Source organism: Ictalurus furcatus, chromosome 3 (assembly GCF_023375685.1).
Source record: "Ictalurus furcatus strain D&B chromosome 3, Billie_1.0, whole genome shotgun sequence".
Lineage (NCBI taxonomy): Eukaryota > Metazoa > Chordata > Actinopteri > Siluriformes > Ictaluridae > Ictalurus > Ictalurus furcatus.
Genome location: NC_071257.1, coordinates 21556953 through 21576946, shown reverse-complemented (window position 1 = coordinate 21576946; position 19994 = coordinate 21556953). Strand labels below are relative to the sequence as shown.

The 19994-nt window shown below is 37.3% G+C and overlaps 1 protein-coding gene across 2 annotated transcripts in view; it reads left to right on the top strand.

Moving 5' to 3' along the window:
- The first annotated feature begins 3391 nt into the window (after window positions 1-3391).
- Window positions 3392-19994, top strand: part of rin2a (Ras and Rab interactor 2a) — a 36064-nt gene continuing 19461 nt past the window's right edge. Inside the window, exons 1-2 of one of the 2 annotated variants that reach the window (XM_053621410.1) lie at window positions 3392-3614; window positions 17937-18038. In XM_053621410.1, coding sequence (XP_053477385.1) covers window positions 17979-18038 — 60 coding nt within the window. In that variant the 5' untranslated portion in view covers window positions 3392-3614; window positions 17937-17978. Of the gene's footprint in view, window positions 3615-16512; window positions 17810-17936; window positions 18039-19994 lie in introns of those variants that run through there. The other variant, XM_053621411.1, reaches the window with a different exon arrangement.

The following is a 19994-nucleotide window of genomic DNA, read 5'->3' as shown; positions in this document are numbered from 1 at the left end:
TGTGGGTATCCTCTGTGTTTTCCAGTTTCCTCCAACCTACCAAAAATATGTGGGTAGGTGAAGTGGCTACTCTAAATTGCCACTAGAAGTGTGCGTGGTGTCCTGTGGCGGACAGGCGTCCCTTTCAGGATGTAGTCCTACCTTGTGTCCAGGGATAGTGTCTGAAACGAATTCACCACATGCTCCCATGTCTGTGAACACAGATGACTGTCTCAGCCAGGAGAGGGCTACTGTCTTCAATCCTTAATTACTAACTTTTAATGTTTCCTGTACTCATGACAGAAGTAATAAAAGGTACTTAATAAAGCTGCAAGTGTCCTGCTGTAGAAGAAGTAAACTAGGCCTATGTTTACATAATCTATGTGACAGTAAAGGCTAGCTTTAACCTACATAGCCTGCAACAGGTGCCAAGTTGGCTACTTTAAAGAATTAGAAGTGTTTCCTATAGGCCTACTACAAGATACATTATATGGCTGAATCCCAGATGGTTCCATATTGGACATGTAAGTGTAGATGTCATTATTTAATAGCCTATTATTTGGGATGCAACTGGTAAAACATGTGGTCAAATAGCACATACCATCATTTCGTATCCTAGCAACGTATGTACAACACAACACCAACGGCACGCAAACCTGCGTCATGTGTTGTGCAGTACACGGGGATGTAAGTGTACACGGTGGACATTAATATTCAATTTAAATCTGGCGTAAACAAAACGAAGTGCAATGCAATGCAAAATGTCAACAAGCCACATTAATATTTAAATAAAATATTAATTAAGTAAGACATTGTTACTGTCTAAAAAAGTAACTGAACTACTGGCATTACACGATTTAAAGTGCAGTACTTCTATAATGTGCTACTTTGTATCTGGGGTTTTTACTTTTTTTTAAATAAATATTTGTATGAGTATAAACAGTTACAGTTGTGAAAAAATAAGTACACCCCAACGAAATTGTAGGATTTTTTGACATATTTGGACAAGCAAACATCTGATCCTCTTTGAAACTGTTTATTAATAAAGATGATATATTCTATGAAATGACACATCAAATTGACATTTTGAAGTAATTTTCACAATTTAAATTTTACTAAAACATCAGTCACATGGAAAAAGTAAATACACCCTTACATTTATCAAACCTTCAAATCCATAAAATTAGAATCAGGTGTTCAAGATTGGGTGCCAGTGATCAGAACCTGCTTAGGGAGTGCAGGTGGAACCTGTTTATAAATAAAAACCTGCAGGTTTTTATTTATACCAGTCTCATATCTAGTGTCTGGTGTTCCCTTTGTTATTGAGGTGTGTGGTGTCATCATTCCAAGATCTAAAGAGTTCTGTAAGGCCTTCAGAAAAAAGGTTGTGGACGCCTATAAGTCTAGCAAGGGATTTAAAAAGATCTCCAAATGATTTGAAATACATCATTCCACTGTAAGGAAAATCATCTATAAGCGGCGCAGTTTTCAAATGACTGCCAGTTTGTTCAGGACTGGCTGTTCCAGCAAATTCAGTTCAACAGCAGGCCATCTGATGCAAAAAGAAGTGTCCAAGAACTCCAAAATTTAATCACAGGATCTGCTTGCAAGTGTTACAACTGTTGGTGTCAAAGTTCATGCTTCTACAATCAGAAAGAGATTGCACAAATTTGACCTGCATGAGAGGCGTGGCAGGAAAAAAGAATAATGTAAATTCTAAAAAGAATATTACAGTAGGACTACAGTTTACCAATGAGCATATAGGCAAAAACCAGGCGTTTTGGAATAATGTGCTCTGGACAGACGAATCAAGGATAGAGTTGTTTGGCCACAGTAACAGCAGACATGTTTGGCACAGACCAAAAACAGCTTTTCAGGAGAAGCACCTCACATCAACTGGGAAGCACGGTGGTGGATATGTTTGGGGTTGCTTTGCTGCCTCAGGGACTGGACAGCTTGCATTCATTGACTGAACTATGAATTCTGCATCATATCAAAGAGTGCTTGAAGATAAGGTCAGGCCATCTGTTCGAAAGTTAACGTTGAACTGAAAGTGGACCTTTCAACAGGATAACGATCCTAAGTGCACTAGCAAATCCGCCAAGGAATGGCTCAGTAAAAAGAAATGGAGGGTTATGGAATGGTCTAGTCAAAGCCTGGATTTTAATCCTGTTGGGGGGGTTGAAACGGGCAGTACATGTAAGAAAACCCTCAAAGATCTTGCAAATGAAAGAATATTGCATGGAAGAGTGGTCAAACATTCCAGCAAGCCGATGTCAGAGAATGCAAAATGCCTTCAAGACGTTATTTCTGCTAAAGGAAGCAACACTAGCTTCTGAGGCAACGGGTGTACTTACTTTTTCCACAGAAGAATATCAAATCTATTTATATTTCTTTTGAATAAATAAATGAAAAAGCTATTTTCCTTGTGGTTTTATTCAGTTATATCAGCTTCATTAATAGGGACTGTTTCAAAGATAATCAAAAGTTTGCTTGTCCAAATATGTCAAAAAAGCCAACAATTTCCATGGGGTGTCCTTATTTTTTCTGCATGATTGTATTTAATTATTAACTGCTTTATTTGGAGTCATTGGAAAGTTTGATTCCTGAACTTTTCACCCACAGATGCAAAACTCACAATGTGTTGAAATATCATATTAATTTAATATGATATTAATAGACATTTCATTTTCCTATTTAGGATTATGAAATGGTTTAAACTTCAACAAATACCACCCCTATGAAACCACTTGCCTTGGGTGTTATGATTAAGTTATGGGGGATATACACACAAAAATACTGGTGGCTGAACTTCAAATGGCTTTCTATGTGACATATGGTGGACTATGGGTACAGAAACTATTATTTCATGCCATATGTCTCAGTGTGGGGGGCAAACAAATAGCCATTATATTACTTAAGTCACATAAGACACTTCTTCTCAAAGTGGGGTCCGAGATTTATTTATTTATTTATTTATTTATTTATTGTTACAGTGGTAGCAATCACAACCTACCATTATCACAGTTATCATCTTTATTAACTTTTACATTCATGTATAGTCATTTGATTTAAATGGTTTCATTACTATTCATGAATGAAATAAATCTGTAGGGCTACTGAGAGGGTCCATTAAAGGGGTCCTCGGGACAAAAAGTCTGAATCCCTTAGCCTATGTATAGAAGGTTTGTTTTGGTTTATTTTAACAATTAAATCTAGAGTTCTAATAGTAAACTCATTCACTTGAGCTTTGAGTCAGAGGGTCAGCAGGTTGTCGATCAGGACCAGTGAACTTTTTAAGTGAATTTGGTTGTTACTCAAACAAAGACCACATTCCCGTCCAAGACATTCCGGTATAAACCACGTGACCATGAAACCCGACGCGGATTTACTTTTGTTCTCCTGAGATTGTTTTTGCCGGGAGGGGTCGCATGCGCTGTCCAAGTGAAAACATTCATTATGGAAGAGCTCTTTCCTGTAGACCAGAAGAGGAACTCCTCCTAGCTTATTTATGGAACAAACTCAGAATGTGACAGAAAACGATGTGTTTGCGATGGAAAGCTGTGCTGTGAACAACGGGTAGTTGTTTTGGAGGAATCCGGTGTTCTGGTGTTTTGTGTCAGACCATCTCTGAGGTGAGCATTCAGCCTTTAACACATGTTGTAGGAATGAAAAATGCGTTTCTTTACAGTGTTTTCGAAAGCTTTGGGGGGATAGTTTGATGCTACTTTTGTTTCCTTCGTAGTTTGTCACACATGTAGAGTAAAACAAACCTGTGTTAAGGATAGCTACAGAAGGCTGTTGTTGTTGTTGTTGTTCGACAATCCATCACTCGTTCACTAGCACAACACTGTACTCTCACGTTTAATTGATAATATTAGTTTACACCTGTTTATTGCAGTTATTTACCAACTGGTTTCTTGTATATTTATGCTGTTTAAATGCCGAACCAGCACCTGTTGTTGCACTAAGCTTTCCAAAACCCTCCCAGTCCCTGCTAATTTGGCCAGTTGGTAAAGTGCCGTGACACAAAGAAGCAGTGTGAAAAGAGCTGCAACTAAACTTGACACATTCCTGTGATTTAAATCCTTCCTATTTCACTTAAGATACTAAACCCATGTCGTTATTAGTAAACAGGTTGATCGCCTAGTTGAGCTCATTTCACATGAGTTTGTTGTTTGTTTAATCAATGTTTGCTTAGTTGTCTTATCTGGATGCAAATATATATCATGAATGAAAGGAAAACCCGCATGTATCATGATTAAAATATTAAAAATGTAGGACTTTTCAACTGTCTGAGCACTTTGAAATCCCTGGTTTTATATATGTGATGAAAAACAGGGTAACTGGGTGGAGTTCAAACCAACACATCTTATGAAGAATCACGTTCAGGGTTTGGTATTCAGATTATTCTCTATTCAACACACTATTGAAAAAGTGCACAAAACTGTACCATTTCTTGTTGCTGCAGTGGACCGTAATTTCTTTTTAAACCTTAACGTTTTAAAGTTTAACAGTATGCACCTTTTTGGGTAGAAGATGCAGTACTATAGGTACGTAAGATGTATGCTTGAGGTTACCCTTCCAGCAACACATACAGTTAATGCCCTTTATTGTATTGGTGTTTTCATAGCCTAACTATTCATTCTTAAAAATAAAGGTTCCAATTAGAACCAAAAAGGGTTTTTCAGCCTGATGCCATCGGAGAACCCTTTTAAGTTGCAGAAAGAACCTTTTACTCTCAAGTTCTTTAGCGAACCATTTATTTACTACTGCTTTAAAGGATGCAGAAATGACTCTTCACAGCAATGCCACAAGGAGCCATGTTATCATACGGTCTCTAAAAAAAAAAAAAAAAAAAAAAAAAAAACCTTAGTTAGTGCTTTAAGGAATCAAGGTAAGGTTCTTAGGAGTGATGCCAGGAGAACCTTTTCTAGTCCCAGAAAGAACCTTATAGGGTACACTTTAACCTGTTAAGGGATGATACCTTGAAGAACTGAAACACTGCTCTGAAGAACCTATAATGAACCATAAATAACTTCTTTAATCTGTAAAGAACCATATAGCTCAACTCAAGAACCCTATACAATGAAAAATGGTTCTTGACAAGAAGGTGGTTCTTTGCAGAACCTATGGTGCTGTAAAGAACCTATATTTTTAAGCACTTTGGGTGTGTAATGATTAGACATTTGGATCAAACTGTAAGAATTCTGACCAGTGAGATCACTGTAGTTAAAAAGTCCTGTTTCCTTAGTTTCACCGATTAGGTTATACATGGACACACATATAACTTATGGCACAATACTATGTATTACGCTACATTAAAACATAATGCTGTAATCCTGATGTGTAGTAGTGAATGGATCCGATCATTTTACTGACTCGGACCTTTGAATCTCGTTCAGCAAAATGAACAAATGTTTTTTTCGAGTCATTTCGTTCATTTCAGCAGAATATAATTAAAATGTTACATGTTAAATTCCACAACACATCTAGTACTTAATAAACTATTAAATAAACTATAGGTTATTGCAGCCAAGGCCAAATTATGAGAAACGGAAATGATAAATTAATAGTTTAGCTGATCTTCAGGCTATGCAGTCTGTAAGTTCACCTCACCTCCCAATCCGAGTCCTTCTTTCTTTTGTCACGTCACATATGTCACGTCTGTTCCCCAGAAACTGAAATGTTTAGTTCATGTCTCGAGGAACCATGTTATCATAAGTTCTTTGTATAGGGTTATATTACAAAATATAGGGCACTGAAAAATACCAGTGTTTATGTTCTGTTCTATGTGAAATGACTTGGTTGTGTAATGTTAATCCTGCATTCATTTTCTTAGTTGTTTTATTAGTAATAAAGGAAACCCAGAGCACTGGTTTCTTGAGAACAAGTTCCAAGAATGGCTTAGTAAGAGAACTGGGAAGTTGCCATCCAGGGTTTCTCATTGTAGTGTCTGATAAAATCTGAACTGCAGTCTTTTGGTAATAAGCCATGCACAAATAATTGTCTGCTTAGTTGTCATTGTGTATTATACAGCACTTCCTCTTTAAATTCTTTGGCTAGTCATAGAAGCATTTCCTTTTCTGCTGCAGTTGTGTAGTAATGTAATACAGTGCTTTAGTTAATATAAAAGACACCAGAGCTGCTGTCATGTCATGTTAGGTATTAATCCACGTGGTATTAATAAACCAATCTAAAGTCAGGCTGCAACCTCTTTAATTTTTTATTTAATTATTTGTGTCATCATTTAATTATTTATTTTTACAATCTGCACTGTTCTTCTCAGGGCTTTACAGTAACAATATTTTAAGGAGCACTTGTTCTTCTAATTACAAACATTTAGGAGCACAGTCAAAAATTTAGGAGCACGGTTGAAGATTATTATTATTATTATTATTATTATTATTATTTTAGAGATGGTAACATTAATGTGCCACAATATAATGCACAAGTAGGCATGAGAAAACTTGTCAATTATGACAGAATTTAGGAACATAGTGTGAGCCATGACAAATTAATTTACATTCTGATAAATTAAATTTAATATTTTCAGGTAATTTTACAGACTGTATGCAAAAATAATAACCGTTAACCTGTTCCACCTTGTAAACAAATACAATAAACCTCAGTGTTCAGTCTTTGAAGGCTGCTCCTTTTAAAAATATTTAAAGCTACACTATTAGACATTTTCCACTGTCATGGTTCTGGGCTGGAGCCGATTTTCAAACTACTCTGCGTGTACATATCTGAATAATCTTATATAGGTTGTGATTGGGTGAGTTCATTTACCTGCCAGAGGCAAAGTGCTTTAGTTTAATGGTGTTCATTAGGGATGCTCCGATCAGGATTTTTACAGCCGATACCGATTACTTGTCATTTTGATTGACCGAAACTGATACAGATACCAGTTTTTTTTTGTTTAAGCTTTAATCAGGAGGTCTGTCATAAACAGTTAATTGTAACCTCTCTGCTCATGGTTACTGTTAATTGAATTAAAATAATAGCAATGACAAATACTGTTGGTGAATTGATAAATAAATAAGCATAAAATATTTATTTTTAAATATCTTAAACAATAGAGTCCTAATTAAAAGTAGACTAACAAAAATGATCCATATTCGGAAAAAGAAGGCTAAAAGCCTTCTAAGGAAATAGCCTACTAAGTTATTCAAATCGATATTAAATGCAACCCATAGGTAATTAAACATTATTTCATTTGTCATTTTATTTCCATTTTATGAATTTATTATAAATAATTATTGAATGATTTATTTATAACTAAGCACATTTTCTGACTTTGCTTTTTATTAGTTTATTTTTGTTTGTTTGTGTGTTTATCAGTTGTTCCTTTTAGATGGGTTCCCCCAGTACAGTGTTGCCATGTCTGCTGATAATATTGCATTTTGGGGGGGCTTAAATCAAAATGTGAAAACTGGAGGTTACTTTTCTAGTGTTATCTGGCAACCGTGAGCTTAAATGAAGTGAATGCCCTGAATGTCAGTACGTTCACCTGGAGAACAATAATCCGATATTAACCCGATTAAGACAATACTCTGATTAAAAAACTAGCATGTAAACAACAATTTCTGATTACCTTTATCTGACTAAAGTCATACTCGAAGTAAACACAAATCGAATTAAGACATGTGGAGTATTCCTATTTTAGTTGCATTATCGACGTGCATTACAGACATATAAACACCTTGATCACATTATTAACGTCGTGTGGGAGTTTTCGTTGCATTTTACAACAGGACACACACACACACGGCAGTGCTTAACCGTTTTACGTCAAACAAGACAGCATAGCTGCGTCCAAAACTGCATACTTACCTGCTGTATAGTAGGCGAAATACACGTATTTTGGCTACTATATGGGAGGTAAGTACTCAGGTTCAGGTCATTCTGCGTGATCAATAAAACATTGCGGTTTGTGAGATTGGCAAGTTGACCGAAGCAGATAATGTACAATGTTACTCTTGGCATCATAATGGCATTTTTGCAGTATTTGCACACTTGTTCACTTGACTGAGATGATGAAAAGCAGTGTGAAAGTAACTGTTTCACAGTCGCACAAAGTACTTTTGAAATGGTCACACTGTAGAGCCCTGCTTCTCTTAACTTTGAATGCTTTGAATGCATATTTCTCATAGTACAAAGATCTCCAGTCATCTGCTTCTGTCTCATAGTACAAAGCTGGGGAAAGAGTCACAGATGTCTACAGAAAGACACTATGCAAAGTAAACAGCCCAAATTAGATGCCTTCTATGTAATAAGAAGGGTTATTTGAGTGACTGCAACAGATATCTGAAGAGTAATCTTTTCTTAATAGTGGAAGCAAGGATGGCACGTTCAGTCATTTTTATTGAGCCACATGTTTTGCCTCAGTTTAGGTTTGTTTACTATTTTATATGTATTTATATTTGTAAGGAAGTAGAGTGTGACACCTTAATAAAATTGTAGGCTTACAGTGGTGCTTGAAAGTTTGTGAACCCTTTAGAATTTTGTATATATCTGTATAAATATGACCTAAAACATCCGATGTCCTAAAAATAGATAGCAAGAACCCAATTAAACAGTAGGACCCCCTAGGATTAGCAGTTAATTTGAAGGTGAAATTGGATTCAGGTGTTTTCAATTAATAGGATGACTATCAGGTGTGAGTGAGCACCCTGTTTTATTTAAAGAACAGGGATCTGTCAAAGTCTGATCTTGTTTGTGGATGTGCATCATGGCATGAAAAAAGGAGATTTTTTAGCTCATCAGAAAAAGAGTTGTTGTTGCTCATCAGGCTGGAAAAGGTTACAAAACTATTTCTAAAGAATTTGGACTTCACCAATCTACAGTCAGACACATTGTGTACAAATGGAGAAAATTCAAGACCATTATTACCCTCCCCAAGAGTGGAGACCGACAAAGATCACTCTAAGAGCAAGACATGCAATAGTCCATGTGGTCACAAAAAAAATCCCTCTCTCACATTGGCTAATGTTAACTCCACTATCAGGAGAGCACTGAACAGCAGTGGTGCGCATGGCAGGATTGAAAGGAGAAAACCACTGCCCATCTGCATTTGCTAAGGATGACATAGACAAGCCAGAAGGCCATTGGATAAATGTTTTGTGGATCAATGAGACCAAAACAGAACTTTTTGGATTAAATGAGAAGCGGTATGTTTAGGGAAAGGAAAACTGCATTCCAGCACAAGAACTTCATCTCATCTGTGAAATGTGGTGGTGGTAGTATCATGGTTTGGGCATGTTTTGCTGTATTTGAGCCAATACGACTTGCTATCATTGATGGAACAATTATTTCTGAATTATACCAGTGAATTCTAAAGGCATATTTCAGGACATCTGCTGAACATGAACTGGATCTCAAAAGAAAGTGCATCATGCAGCAAGACAATGACCCATAGCACACAAGTCATTCTACCAAACAACGGTTAAAGAAGAAAAAAAGTTAATGTTTTGAAATGGTCAAGTCAATGTCCAGACCTTAATCCAACAGAAATGTTGTGGAAGGACCTGAAGCAAGCAGTTCATGTGAGGAAACCCACCAGCATCCCAGAGTTGAAGCTGTTCTTTACTGAGGAACGGGCTAAAATTCCTCCAAGCTGATGTGCAGGACTGATCAACAGTTACCGGAAATGTTTAGTTGCAGTTATTGCTGCACACGAGGGTCACACCAGATACTGAAATCAAAGGTTCACATAATTTTGCCGCTCACAGATATGTAATATTCAATCATTTTCCTCAATAAATAAATTACAAAGTATAATATTTTTGTCTCATTTGTTTAATTGGGTTCTCTTTCTCTAGAAAATCTGTGTGAAAATCTGATGTTGTTTTAGGTCATATTTATACAGAAATGCAGAAAATTATACACAAACTTTCAAGCACCACTGTAAGTTAGGTTAGATGCAGGGGAGGGACAGTGAAATTCAGTATAATTGACATCTTTAAGATGTCATTTTTCCTTTAAGCCAGACTGCATATGACCTGAAATTATCAAGTCACAAAAAAGAAAAATTCTTTATTTTTCTTGGTTTTACTGTCATAAGTCTTTTACCAAACAAAACAGAAACACCAGCCCTATACAAGTACAAGGTCATTGGCATGTAAATGAAATTAGATTGAATATGATCTTGTTATTGGCTACTTGGAATCAGGCATTGAAATAGATAGACAGCCTCAAACCGACCTTTCTAGGAGAATAACAGATTTGGATTATTTTGGGGTGTAAAAATTTTGTTGGATGTAGGTACTCTGTCATCTTAAATGTATCTCAAAATATGGAGGGGAAAAAAACATACCATATTGGGTCTAGAATATAATAGATTGCTTAACAGCACAGTGATTTTACCACTTATGTGTTCAGCATTTGTGGTAGCATTGTCAACGGTTCAGGAAGAAAACTTCCTGTTGCCGCAAAAAGTTTTGCTTTACTTGTGGTAGCTCAAAACTTGTGTGAACATTTTATTGGTTCTGGGAGCAGAATGCAGCAAATACAGTGTAGCAAATGTCTAAAAGACAACTCTATCCATTTTCTCAAAATCCAACACCTGCAGTTGTACATGCATGATACCAGGGCTTGGAAAAATGGATGTGTGCTATAGCTTTAAATTGGAGTGAAAGTTTCTCAATCCATGGTCCATTGTTAACTTGACAAAGGTCTTTCCTGGTGTAGGTGGGATCAGTTCTCATGCCAGTTCTGTGATCCAAGAACATAGTTCAAGAATAGCAATTCTGTTTTGATCCATGCGCACACACAGAATCCAGTGAGCAACTGCATTGTACTTCATTAGTGAACAAAGCGGTATTAAATATTTATAGTGTCATACACAACGTTCCAAAGAAAGGGGATGTTTGAGACAACAGTCAAGTCAGCTGTTCAAAGTGCCTGTAGGAAGAGAAATCCACTTGTATTCAAAAATAGCAGATTAGTAGCTTAGGAGATGGAGAAAGAACTCAAAAGCACACTTAGAAATTTAGGAACCCGGTTGAATAAATGGAATAAACTTGCTTCCTCTGAGACATGTGAAGCAGGCCAACCATATGCTTTCGAACACACTCGGTGGAACGCGCTATCTGCCCTCTTCCACATACATGAGCTCGCAGACACCCATGATTGGCTAGTGTTGCTGTGATTGACAGAGGACATGGCCACTTTTGTTCTTTCCCCGCCAAAGATGGCCGTGGTCTCATTGGAATTTGAACTAGCGATCACCGAACAATAGGGCAAACACTTTACTGTTTCATATCTGTATATCACTGAAAAGGGATCACCATAAAAACTGTCGCTGACCAGTTAACAGGTGTCTGAAAATGTGAAGGCTCAGGGAGAAAGAGATGGAGAGTGGGAGTAAACCAACCTTGATGGATTATTGAATTTGAACACGGTACCTTACTGCTACTTATGTGTTATAGGTTATTGTATGATTATGCTACTACATGTGAATTATTTCCTGACTTGGTTGTGAACTGTTTTAGCTGTGTCTGGGAAATTGTGGAAGGGTGTAGCTGCTTACATCCTGTGGAGTATTGGCCTGAACTATACACACACTTGCTTGCTTTCATTCTCGTTCTGCCAGTACATGTACATGTGCAAGTACTTGGTGCTACCATTATAAGCCATAGACAGCTCATGTGGTGAATGAGGGTATGTGTTTTGTGAGAGATGTGTTTGTGTAGGTGGAAATTTGTCTAATTTTTAAAGTATTCTTACATACATATTCCAGATATGCAAACCTATGCAAGACTCTCTAACCATAAGAGCTTGGAATTTTTTATGCTTTGGAATGTGGTTGCGGCTATTTTAAGATTCTTATTATTTTTGTTTGTCTTAATGTAATTCACAGTCCTCTTACTCCTTTTTCCTTTTTTACACAGGGATCAGAAGTCAATTGAAAGCCACAATGTTTCACATTATATAGGAACTTCCAGGTTTCACATTTATTCTCTGTGGTCTAGCTGCATGTTTGTACAAGATGTAGATTTCTTCACTTCCTGTATGGGATACTCATGGAACCCCATTTTAGCTGCTCCAGGAACCCTCTTCTGTCTCTGCAGACCATATCTCAAGTTCATTTTATGGTGTTGCTATTGAACAGAAGGCTGTATAGCAGCAGGATCCTAATGAGAGAACACAGTTTTAGACTTCATTATCCAAAATCTGTGCCTTATAACCAGTTTCTCTTTCCACTATGCCGCACCTAGATTATTCGCCTGAAGCCATGACCGCAATTAAAATGCAGTGTATTTACAGAAGGATATACTTCCTTACTGTGGACTCTGTTCTTCTCATTGTTTGTAAATGTATGTGGGTGTTTCTCTTTGGTGTCTACTGCTTTGTGTCTATCTCTCAGACTATATGTGTGTGCTTGTCCAGGCCTGCGGTGGGTTCCTATGAGTATTAACTCCCAGATGTTATTATGTTTGATGGGAGGATGTTTCTTAAATCTCCAAGATAAAAGAGCAAGAACACCCAAGCTTAGGAAAACTGACTTTGTTTGCAGTAATAGGTATTTAACACTAGGTTAATGCCTTCTATCAGCAGATGATTTCTATACAGATGGTTTTGTTTAGTGAGTATTGAAGAACTGACCATGGCCACACTGTGTGAGTGAATGTTCTCTTGTGTAGTTATCATTTAGTTGAATTGTGAAATATAAGAACTCCATAATTGAATGATTTTCAGGTTGGTGTGTCAATAGTTTTAGTAGGTTTATCCTTTTATGCATTTTGCACAACCAGAAATACTTGTGATCCTTGGAAAATGCATTAATAATTATTGTAATGGAAGTACGCCACACCACTTGGATACCCATTATTAAACACTTTACATCACTTCAGGTATTTAGTTCTCCTTCAGTCTGTGTCTGCGCAGCACTCCTTCCTAAAGCTATAGATGATGAGTTTAATTTCTATTCTTCTCTTAACTAGTTGGAGCACAAACAGTAAGTTCCCTCATCAAATAGGCTGAGATTAGTTGAGCAGTTTAACCTTTCAGTGGAGTTTGTGAATGGCCAGTGTAAATGCAATTTTCTCCCTTTTCACTTTTGACGGTAGCCAGATTTTAAAATGCTGTCATTTTATTGTGATTGAGACATGTGCAGAAGTGAAACATATTATTACAGTTCAATATATTTTCAGAATTCTCAGATATGCAGGGTTTCCCCAGGCAACCAGACGTGCAAATATTTCCCTGAAGCATTTCCTTGGCCCTGAGAAAATGAAATATAAGGAAGGCGCCACCTTGAATTCCTTGAATTGCCCAGGGTTTGCTTGCAAGTGTGTGTCCTTGGTACAGTTGCGATCAAAATTATTTAACCCCCATTGCAAATCAGGTTTATTGTCAAAATGTACAGACTTTCAGCTGTTTGCAATGAACAAATCAAACAAAAGCAATTGAAAATAGTTCAACACAACGAATGTTTCATGTGGTTTCCCCAAATTCAACTGAAAACGCAACTTATAATGATTTCTCCAGTTTCAAAATTATTCAACCCCCTTTAATGTTCTTTAACGGATTTTGAATAGAATCCATCACAACAGCACAAATATGCAAAACGGATGTCTCAAGCACACCTGATACAACTAATCAAGGGCTTCATCAGTTGCACCAGGTGTGCTTGAGCTGGAACACATGAAATACCTGAACTGGCTCGGGGCAGAAAATGTATGAAATACCTGGACGGGGCAGAAAAAGGAAGCTATCAACTGCTGCAACTAGATTTCTGAGAAGGCAGGTCATGAAAAACCCTCGATTGACTGCAAAAGACCTGCAGCAAGACTAGGTAGCAACAGGCACTGAGGTTTCAGTGAGTGCAGTAAGGTGCTTATTATTGGGGACTTTCCTGTTTATTTCTGTGTCTAATGAGGTGGAGGGTGTAGTCCTTCAGAATTGATTTCTACCTTTAAAGAGCGTCATTAGGAGGGTGTTCTTCAAACCAGGAAATCTGATTTGTCACTGCTGATAAAGGCAAGTTTACAAGAAATGTACTGATGGTGACATTTTTTATTTTGCTTGGCACGTGCCTTTAATGTATCTAATCATCTGTCAGCCTAGGGAGCCGTGCAGAACACACATATTTATTTTGATTGCTCTCACAAACATGCATGCCAGCAGTGGGGAATATTTTCTCTGGCTTATTGCATACCAGTCCAATCAGTTTTGAATTGCTTTCCAGCCCTCAGCTACCCTTTTACACGAGTTATAACAATAATGACAAACAGGGATCTTTTCTAAACAGAGCATTTTTTTGGCCCAGATGTGTCATTCTTCAGAAAAGCTGCAGCTGCGAAAACATACACACAAGGGCACGCCCTCAAAAATGTGTTCATTATGTATAAGAGTAGGGATGCTCCGATTTTTGCAGCCCATACTGATAACCGATTTCTTGTCATCATGATCGGCCGATACCGATCGTTCAAGCTTTTATATAAGTGATATGTAAGTGTATATTTTTTTCAGATAAAGTAATAACCTTGGTTATATTATTTACAGTAATGTTGTAGGTTGTTTTAATTGCAATTTAAATAAATAAGCACAAGAAATATTCGTTTTGCAATGAACATTTTAATAGGCCTTTAAAAATACACGGCAAGTGGCGAATTTTTCATTGTTTCTTGAGACCTCGTAATAATTCCTCACATGATTGCAGCGCTAAAGTTTAACGTCATCATGTGTTTTACATCATCAAATTGTGATCAGTTTGTGAGATCAGCCAAATTTAGAGACTACCGATCAAGTCATAGAATGTGATTATCTACTGATTGGTGGCCGTTCGATCGGAGCATCCCTATATAAGGGTGAATAAGAAGGTCTCATATCTCTATATATAGTTGATGTGTTGCTTTAAAACACATCCTTTAATTGTCTGCTCTTCCAATTTCCATTCAAAACCTTACTAGTGCTGCCAAGGAAACTGCCATGGCCCTCAGTGATTCCTCTGCACCTGCCGTGTGTGTGTGTGTGTGTGTGTGTGTGTGTGTGTGTGTGTGTGTTGGAAGAGTGTTTCTGAAGACAGAGTAACTCTGTGATTTGCAGCTCAGATGTGTCTTTGTGTTTCTGAAAAGAGCCTTCCTTTGGCATGCACACAAACTCAGACACTCATACACTTACGGATGGCATGCGGTGTTTATCTCTATTGTTTGCATAGTGTACCATGGTCCAAGGCAGCACAGGGGGTGACTGACAGTTTTCTTTGCTGAGAATAAAGTTACGTATACAACAGTGCTGTTGAATTCTTGAATCTGATTGGTCAGAAGGTGTTGGTTAATTTTCTATAACGACACAGAATGAACTGTAGTGTAATGACAGGTTTATATTAATGCATTAAATCTAATACATATGTTTCTATAGTAAGAGCTATTTCACAGGGACACACTCTTCACACAGTCTAAGCCTAATAATAACCGAATAAAAACGTTATTTAACAAAGACATATAATCATTGATATGGTGAAGCTTTCTGTATGAAGATATTTATTTATTGTTTATGGAAGGAGGCTCGGGTGTCAGTGCTTTTTAAGAGTAAGTTTTTCGACATAGTTTGTTGCACTATGTGGTTTCTAAGTAACATAACATAGGTGTTTTTTTTTTGTTTGTTTGTTTGTTTTTGTCTTATTAACTTTAAGAAAGAGGGAAAAAGAGAGGCTGGGGAGGGGGTGACTGTTTATAGCTGCCATAAAGTAATTGATAATAAGTACTAACTCTTCTTCATGGACATTCCACAACATTAAATGTAACTAAATGTATCTTTACAAATACGATGTGTTATTCATTAATAAATTGAAAATTGTAATCATTGACATATTGCTGTGGTGTAAGAGGAATAAAATACTTCAGAATGTGCTGTTATTGGAAAATAATAATAAGCTTCTCTGTGATAGGGCAGTGTGCTGTGGCCTATCATTGATTATTTCCCTGTTTTCCTTGTATATTACCGATTCTTTGCCTAGACTTTATTAGTAATGTCTTGTAGAGATTTTCTCCGTATTCCTATGTGTCTGTTCATATGAAGGATGTGTTGTGAAAGATTTCGTGACTGAGTGTTTCTGGTCCCCAATAACCCAAGTAATGACTTTCCCCATGTTTATTCTGCCTGGCAGTTAAGAGGCCTTCCTGTTTATCTAAGTGTGTGTGTGTGTGTGTGTGTGTGTGTGTGTGTGTGTGTGTGTGTGTGTGTGTGTGTGTGTGTGTGTGTGCGCCTCGGAGAACAAGTGGGTTCAGCCCAGATAAACAAAGGCTCTCTGCTACTTTTTCTGTTAAATATGCATGCGTGTTGATGTTTTACACAAGAAGTACAGACCTGCATAATAAGAAGGAGATTTAATGTATAATGCTCAGCATGTATCCATCAGCAGAGGGTCAATGCTTTTCAGGAAATGTTGCTAGGACAGGCAGACCTTTTGCTTGCCCCCCTCATGCTTCAGTCATTTCCTGAGACATGCATCACAGTATTGAAAAGCAAGCCTCTGTTTTTGCTGGCTTTTGTAGAACAAATAAGACAACTGGCAGCGCACTGTGTCTTTGATCCACTGCAACTTCATGCTGGATAATTAACTGTAGTCTGGAAGACAAAACATGCAGGGTATTTCAGAGGGAAGGGTGTGATCATTTAGGAGAAGGAAACAAGGGAGAACGCTTGGAAGGTGGTGCAAATGATTAGTCAAGAAGACCCTAAGAAAGATTGTTTAGTGTTTACAGTTACATCAAAAGTGAACCGAGTCTCTCAAATGGAACATGACTTTTTATCGTGCGTGAGGAACAAAACAACATTCACAGACACCCCACTCCGATAACAGTGTACTACCCCAAAAAAATAGAGTTAAAGGAGTACAGGAAAAACAAGACTGTTTCTTTTGTTCACAATAACATTGCTGTTGTAAGAGTTATATAGGTGGTATGACTTGTGCTGGAGGAACGCAGGAGGTTGTTGTGCATATGTTGTGCACAGCTGTGCTGGACCAAGACTTCTGAGTGTCAGGATTTTAGGCATCTGGAAATTTGTCAGAACTGGCTTTGTTTCTAGCTAGTTTCTATTCAGGAGGTGAGCGAGGCTCTTTCATGATTAACAAAGTCCACAGGAATTTAGGATGTGCAAAGGGGTTGTAGAGTCTTGGACTACCTATTTCTGGGTCATTTGTAATGATATTGGACCAGAAATATCAAGAGGGATTCTTGCTAATACATGTTCTTTTGTTTATTAAATGACAGGAGCTCGGAAAATAAGTCATTTCAGTGCAACAAGAACAGGCAGTGGCATAAACCTTATAATTTGGATATCTAGACATTTGTGCTTTATGATGTCATGTCTGTACTGCTCTATGCCAGGTTGCCAACTGGTGTAATAAAGTTGTACATTCATAGGTTGCTCACTGTCTCATATTTCACTACCCTCAGAGTAAACTGATTTTGATCACCCCCTTAGTTTGTTCACATGGTATGACCAGTTGCTTGTAGTCATCCCCTAGGCTAACATTCCTGACTTCATTCTAACCGTTGTTTTTTTTTTTTTTCTTTTTTTTTTTTTTAAAGAACTACACAAGTACAACTGCACAAGAGCACAAAGGTGATAGCCTTTTGGTTTTACTTTGCTGAATTTTTTTGTCCAAAGTACACACTGCCTGTGGGAGATGACGCATGATGCATCACAACAAACACCAACTCTTGAGGAACTATTTACAGAAAAGGGTGGACTGTAGGTGTGGAGAAGAGTTGTGTGTGCATGTGTGTTTCGGGAAAGATAGTGTTTGACTACATTCCATGCAGCAAAAAATAAAAGATGAGAGTGGAGAGGACTCTACAGAAGTCATTTTTGCGTAAGAGTGTGAGAGCAGAAAGAGCACAGACTTCTGTTGGAGCTCCATCTGATATTCAGGTCCCTGACCTGCCCTATTGGAATGAGCTGGAATTTCCTCAGATAAACGGTGTGTTTATGCTCCACAGAGCCCTGGCAGCAGCACACAGCGGAGCAGGCAGAACGCCAACATGGCCACAGACGCGTCGTTGAAGCCCTGCCAGATGGACCGCAGTAGCAGCTTCTTTAAGGTACCAGTATATAGTGTATTTTATAGTTTTCTTGAAACCTGCAAAATGTTTTTGGATGTTTTAGGAGTTAAATTGCTCATCGTCTTCTGGCAATTACATAAATGGAACCTACAAAGAACAGTGCTCTTTGTAGTTGGAAGTGTTTCCTGGTTTTTGAAGCAGTCTGTTTAGTCTGCCGTTGGTGCTCTGCCTCCATCCTGGGGCTAAAGCCAGTGAGAATATTCAAACTCTGAGAACCAGACGCTCCAGAGCCTGCTCTTTCAGTTCTTACTTCATTAGTATATTTATCAGAACGGATCATTAATAAATTGTGTTGAAAAAAATGTAATAATGTAATATTTGTGAGCACTTGTCTACAGCTGGATGGATTTAAAACCTGACGGCTTATGTTATTATTCCCATGTATCTTTGATTACTCTATTGCACTCCATTCCACACGGTCTCTAGTCTCTGAAGCAGTCTGATTTTAGAGCTGGACAGAAATACACACTACTCCCAGCTCACTTAGATTTTGGTGTGAACCTCTGGAATGTTATTTTACACAAGTACTTGAGCCTCAAATGTACGGTATTTTTCACTCATTCTTTTAGCATATGGATAGAAGTAAAAATGTGTATTCTCTTTAAGGACTGTACCTTCATTACTGGATATTCCAAGGCCAGATTTACTGAAGCCTTTAGTTCATGCTTCTTTTATTTTGTACCAAACCAGTGACGTAATCTGTTTTTTTAAAGGAAGTTTTACTCACTGACTCAAGTCTCTGGCTTTGTTTCAGTTGAGTTTTGCTGCAGCCAAAGTCTTGAATAAATCAGCCATGTGCACTTATGAAGATTTTCTCTGATTATAGTGGATTTTTGTTAAGATTATGGATATGAATGAACAACAGCTTTTATTACCTCTTGTTTCCCAATGCTATTTAGTAGAAGACAGAGAGTTTCTTTTAGCTTTGTTCAGTAGCAGGTGTTTTTTTTTTGTTTTGTTTTGTTTTTTAATACATTATTTCCTTTCTTTTTCTTTTGGTGGAGGATTTCTACCATCAGTTGTTAGTTTGTTCTGTATAGACTTTCTCATGTGTCTGCTCAAAGTTAACAATGTGTCCAGGAATATGTAGTTTCCTAGGGTCTGGGCTGCTATTTTGGATGCCCACACAGCGTATGACTTAATCATTGAGCTCATTAGAGAGAGTTACTGAGTGCCATTCAGAAGAGTGTTTTGACCTTTTAAAAAGGCAGTAGTGCCCGTCACCAGGTTGCCAGCCTCACAGGCATCATACTTTCCTTCTAAATCTCCTTAGAGCAAGCAAAAATATATACTGAGGGGTTTTTTTCCCCCTAGTTAATCTTTGTTTAATGCAAAATCCTGGACCCATGAACTCTGCCTAGCAGCTTTCACATGGATGTTTTATTCATTTAATGTTTTGGAGTCTTCTTCTCATCCCCTGACCTTTCTTTTTCATTATCTAAAGTCTGTTTATTATATTACTTGTAAATGATACTATATTCTCTTTCAGTGATGTTAGCCCTGAGGAATGTGCTGCGTTTAATGTTAAATCTGTCAAAGATTTTCTTAGTTTCCTCTTAAGTCTTTACTTCTTAGCTTCCGTTCTACATGTATGGATTACCTAATATTACCAATTAGATTTTGGTGGTTTTACCTGGCCACTGATCTCGGGAAAGCCTGTTCTTTGCCAGGAACTGCTGCAAAACCATTTTCCCTCCTTTCATTATGAAACACAGTGTAGATTCAGGCCCTGACATGTTTCTGCCAGCTCAGTAGCTTTTTTTTATTTTTATATATAAACAAAATTAAATACTAAATAATGTTAATTTTAATACTAGATTGTATTTTAGTCCTTGTCTCAAAAAATTTGTGACATATTTAATTTCTCTTAAAAGAATTTTGATTATATTTATATATATATATATATATATATATATATATATATATATATATATA